Genomic DNA, 5,526 nt, shown 5'->3' on the forward strand with positions numbered 1-5,526 from the left:
AGCTTGCTGCGACTGCGTTGGCTGCGGCAGTCTTCAGTGGCGGCCTTGATAACAGTGACCTGACGGGACGTAGGTCGGGTCAGAAGATGGCCGAGCTGAACGGCGAGATCATCCATCGGTGTTTGACATCACTACGATAACCGACAATGACACATCACTAGAGGTGGTCGTCCATCTTAGATTGGTTCTACGCGAGAGCGTCTTGGCATATTATTTCAGAACTATATTCTCATATTTGTGATTCCCTAATAAATCTTGTTATAAAGTGGTGTCTGGTGTTTTTACTCTTACACTACGCAGTGGAACATACGTAATGTGTGGCAAAATTTTGGTATGGTTTTACAGTCTTGCATTTTTTTTAAATTAAATAAAATAGAAATCAAAGCGAATCACAGTCGCAAAACCGGTTCCAGTAAAAAATAAATTGAGGTTTGACAGTTGATAGCTGAGGATGAAGATGTCGTTCGATGAAAGTTCATATTTTCACCACGTCTTGCGTTGGTGTCGCTTATATTTCCTCCACCACCAACTTCACACATGGCCAATATTCGAAACTTTTTAAAATTATTATGAATATATCAGGTACCTACAAATACGTGAATTTGTAACAGTTGAAAGATTGGGCCACAATTATCGTAGTAATTCGTTTAAAGCTCAAATCCAAATTACTTCTTAGCAATGCCTGTCACCCCCCCATCATAAGGGGGAGGCCTATGTTCAGCAGTGGACGTCTTAAGGCTGAGATGATGATGATGATGATGAATGCCTGTCAAAGTGAAAAAGGGTTATCGCATCCAGTCCCGGTAGATATCATCGACCCCTGGACAGCTTTATATCCACAGCGGGCGAGAGCATGTGTGAGGTGAATAAACACATTTACATATATGTACTTCGAATACTCATCGTTGCTACAGATTAAAAGGTCATGTTATACTGGCTGACCGCGGGCGAAGAATCGTTGGTCCTTAGTAAACGATAAGTATACAGGGTCTGGGCGCTTTCCCTGATTTATTGCTGGCCTGTCCACAAAAACCAGCCGGTAAGCTGTTTCCGTGCCCCATGTCCAAATATTTTCTGCTCTTCTTTAATCTAACAAAGGTTTTTGTTATATTGATTTATGGAACACGCGATCCTTGCCGTGAGTTGGGATTAAAGTTTTTTGTTCTATTGGAAGTAATGGAAGGTTACAGGTTTTCCTTTGCAGTGACTGTGAAAGATAGAATTGTAACATGAGTATATTACTTATACGTAGGTACGTATAAAATAAAATTGTAAATATATTACGTAAGAGTTATTTTATACATATAAATAGTTACAATGATTTTTGGTAGGCCTAAAATCGTTGGTCTCCTTTGCTAATAAGATTTTATATTAATTATATTTGGTTCATTTCGTACTTAATATTAAGATTCCCTCTTGCCGAGTTTAGTGATGATTTGACGACCGGTCTGGCCTAGTGGGTAGCCGCCATGCTTGTGAATCCGATGGTCCTGGGTTCGAATCCCGGTACGGGCATGTATTTGTGTGATGAACATAAATATTTGTTCCTGGGTCATGGATGTTTTCTTTGTATTTAAGTATTTGTATTTATCGTTGTCCGAGTACCCAGAACACAAGCCTTCTTGAGCTTACCGTGGGACTTACATACTTAGTCAATTTGTATAAGAATGCCTTAAGAATATTTATTTATATAACTGATTTAGTCGACGATATATTGAATGACATCAGTAGTTAGTTGCCTATACTACATCCACGTCCTACTTATTCATAAGTCTGTGCCTTCACGTTCTTCAGCCTCCGAGCTCCGACGCTGTATGGGATTGACGGCCGTGAAATAGATTCTCAAGAACAGTCTTACATGGAAATGGATATTTCCGTACACAGATCTTAAGTAATACTGTTAATATTAAACTTATGGTATTGGACGAGATAATTATTAAGTGGTACCTACGAATAAATTTTCTGGATATTATATTTAAATATTATGTACCTATACATATAATTTTGTGCAACATGAAATTTTTTTACAATCAAATTGGAATATACTACAATTTATTTTTGGTTAAGAATCGAAAATAAACTAACAAATACCTAGGTTACATTCACAAGAAATTGACACCTTGTTATTTAGTAAAATCTGGCCTTTGTTTTGGTCAAGTGATAGTTTCAAACTTTCAAACAATATGGAAAAAAAACTAATATTAAAATTATTAAATCAACAGACTGTTAAGAAATGTCTAAACCAGGTAGGACGAAATATATATATGTATAATAATCATACATATAAATTCAAGTAGTTGGTACCTTGAATTTAAGCTAGGTACCTACAAGGACCGTTATTTTACATTTTTACTAAGGTCTGCATATTTTTATTGTATGTTTAATTGATCCTGGTTATCTTTACGTTTAATTATATCACTATAAAAAAACATATATCATAAATGTTTATTTATTCACTTCCGAGTACAATGCCTTATTGTAAGATTAAAAGACCTAACATAACCTTAACAATAAGAGATTCATGTCATAAATATGTAATAATAGATCCTTATTAAAAAAAATCTGTAATGTATTAATAATATTATTATACATAATACTGACCTTCGGTCAGGACAAGGAGTTATCTGCTATGAAATACGTATTGATTAATTAATTACAAGCAAATTCAATACATCAAAATGATTGTAAGTATAATAGGAAGACTTGGTGTTTAAAGAAAGTTTTACATATAACACTTATCACATAATATTTAGCTTAAGACTTAATTGAACACTTTTATTTAAAATTATGACAATGGATTAGTCAATCACGGACAATCGAATTACATTAAAAATATTGTGAATTATTTACAAGAACAATTCATATCATGCAATACTTAATTTATATTCGATGGCCTCAACTCATACGACCGAGCGTTAGTACGTCAAGGTTTTATAACAATTCATTGTCACTGCAATAACTTGGCAGCTTACTTAGCTATTGTGCCCTTTTTGGAAATCAAAGGTTTTCGACACCTAGATTATAATGTAAAGACTAGAATAGGTACACATATTTTTTTACTGAAGCATTTTATCTTTATTTTATTTAATGTTCCAGCTCAGCCGATAACATACTTAATAACTAAACAGAATATTCCTTTACCAACAGCAGATCATTTTGTTTGTCAAATTCATCGGATGAAAATTAGCCTTTACATACAAAAGTTACTTCCTACACATATATTTCAACTTCGAAGTTGAGTGGATGGTGCCTCTGACTCTTCATTCTCACTTTGACGAAATTGTTCCCTACTCCGCCTTCTGTAATATTGGCGCTGGCAAGTGAGAAATCGTTGTCTATAGCTGCGATACCCTGCAATCCAAATGAATACACGATATAAAATTCCGACTTCCTTAACTAGGTACTAAGTAGTAGAACATTTCTATCATACACTTTCTAAGTAATTCTTTTTTTTCTCGGGTACATAGAAAGAAGGTAAGCGCGGAGACAGGTAAACTGCATAGTTCCCCTAGGAGTAAAGTTGCAGCTATTAAACTTTAGTATAACTTGTACGTATGTATGATACGAAGTCATTTTTAAATAGCTGCTGTTGAAATAAATCCAACTGTTGCAACTTGTTTTTATTTTATTAGTTTCCCATAAAAGGTTCAGAAATGTTAATTAACCATTAGCAAGCCGTTAACAGTCGTCAATTACGGTTCTTTAAAGGTAAAACCCGCGTATACTTAGAACTGCTTTTTTAGAAAAAAATCTAACTTACTCCTTTTTAGAGTAATATTAAGAGCGTAGTAAATTTTGTTGTCATTGCTCGAAGGATTTAAAATAATTCGCTACGAGTATATATGCACTTAGTAGGTATAAACGTACCAAAGTGAATATTGTAAACATATTACTCCAGTAAAAAATATCTACAACGGTTAAGAACGGACATTATCTTATTGACAACATATACTCGTACGCACTTTTAAACCTGTTATTTCGGTAAATATTAAATTTTTATTTAAAATAATCCTTGGTCAGATTATTCTGTAATATTTGTATGTCGATTTGGAAGTCTATTATGTTTGTTTACTTTTTTGCTATTATTACCGTTTTATGCTCGAAATTTTGTAACTTGTACAGTCATCTGCAGAGCTAACTGACCCCCCTTGCAAAGCAAATTGTTTGCATTAGAGTCAACTATCTATGCAGCTGACTGTACATACATACTTATGGTTTTGGGTGGTGAATTATTTTAACGTGACAGTGAATCATTGTCGACGGGTATCATTAGTTGTCCGTCCGTCACTAATATTCGTGTAAATAGTTCTTTGTTTTACAAGGGGGCAAAGTTGTTGTTTAACCGCTCGTGCTAATATTGATACCCGAGCAAGCGAAAGATTCCAAAATTGAACCACGAGCGAAGCGAGTGGTTCTATAAATGGAATCTTGAGCGTTGCGACGGTTTCAAAGCACGAGGGTTAAACAAAATTTGCCCCCGAGTGAAACACAAAATTTTTCACCACACCAACCCGAAGCAAATATTAAATGTAAAATATCAAACAAAATCAAACCAGATCAAATCCAAATGAATGTTATTAAATATTTATCATCCAAAATCATCATTTAAAAGTCAATTCTACCAGCAAACATAAAAAAACTACTCAAAATTTGCATTTGATTACTTTGCCTCACATGTGGATAAAATGCAACTTTGCTATTCGTTTTTGAAGTGCAAAGTAATTCTTTCGGAGCTGGTGTGGTGAAAAGTGAATTACCTACTTGCCAACTAATGGATGAGGTCAATCATTTTATTATTAATGAATAATGAATATATTCCTTAATGTTTACTAACTACCCATCATATTATTATTTCTAGTATATCTACTTAATAAAAAAAATGTTATTGCAATTCAAATTTTAATATTAAATTTATAAATATTATTACTGGACACGCAATTTGAAAAATACAGGTTATTAAAATTTAACTCTCAAATACATACGTACTTTGATTATCCTTTTCTCGGGATCCGTATAGGATAAAGTCCGAATCCTCTTCTTGAACGGTATCGCAAACTCCTTCACCCTTTGGTGGAAGACCAACTTGCGGTGCACAGTATCCCCGATAATCATGTCGTATGTCACGCACACACCAAACAGACCTAGTAAAGTCACAAACGCTAGACGCATTTCGCGCACTTCACATACTAGTAGTTGCACAAAAACAGACTCGGGTGATGCGCTGCTCGCTCGGTCGGCCGACGACGAATGACTAATGAATAACCGATAACCTTTCCTTGTGATAATGCTGCCATTCGAATCGGCGGAAACAGAAATAAACATGCTGGTATGTACATGCTTTTGCGTAATGTTTAATACTTCTATGTAAATACTTCTGTGATCTCTCTGGGTTTGATTGATTGTGTTTGTTAGAATTGTAAGTTAAAGGACGAAAAACGAAAGAGCACCTATATCGTCTATAGAAATCCTTATAGTTTCGCCATGTCCATCTGTCTGTCCGTCCGAGTTTTGCTCCGTGACCGTTAG

General features: G+C 34.8%; 1 protein-coding gene across 1 annotated transcript; it reads right to left on the reverse strand.

Annotated features, from left to right (window-relative positions):
• Window positions 1-2,425: 2,425 nt before the first annotated feature.
• LOC134671896 (uncharacterized) lies at window positions 2,426-5,322 on the reverse strand. The gene is made up of 2 exons (XM_063529757.1): window positions 4,987-5,322; window positions 2,426-3,351 (listed from the first exon to the last, which is right to left on the reverse strand). The coding sequence occupies exons 1-2, from the start codon at window positions 5,320-5,322 to the stop codon at window positions 3,211-3,213; spliced, it is 477 nt and encodes a 158-aa protein (XP_063385827.1). The 3' UTR covers window positions 2,426-3,210.
• Window positions 5,323-5,526: the final 204 nt, after the last annotated feature.

This window comes from Cydia fagiglandana, chromosome 2 (genome assembly GCF_963556715.1).
Source record: "Cydia fagiglandana chromosome 2, ilCydFagi1.1, whole genome shotgun sequence".
Taxonomy (NCBI): domain Eukaryota; kingdom Metazoa; phylum Arthropoda; class Insecta; order Lepidoptera; family Tortricidae; genus Cydia; species Cydia fagiglandana.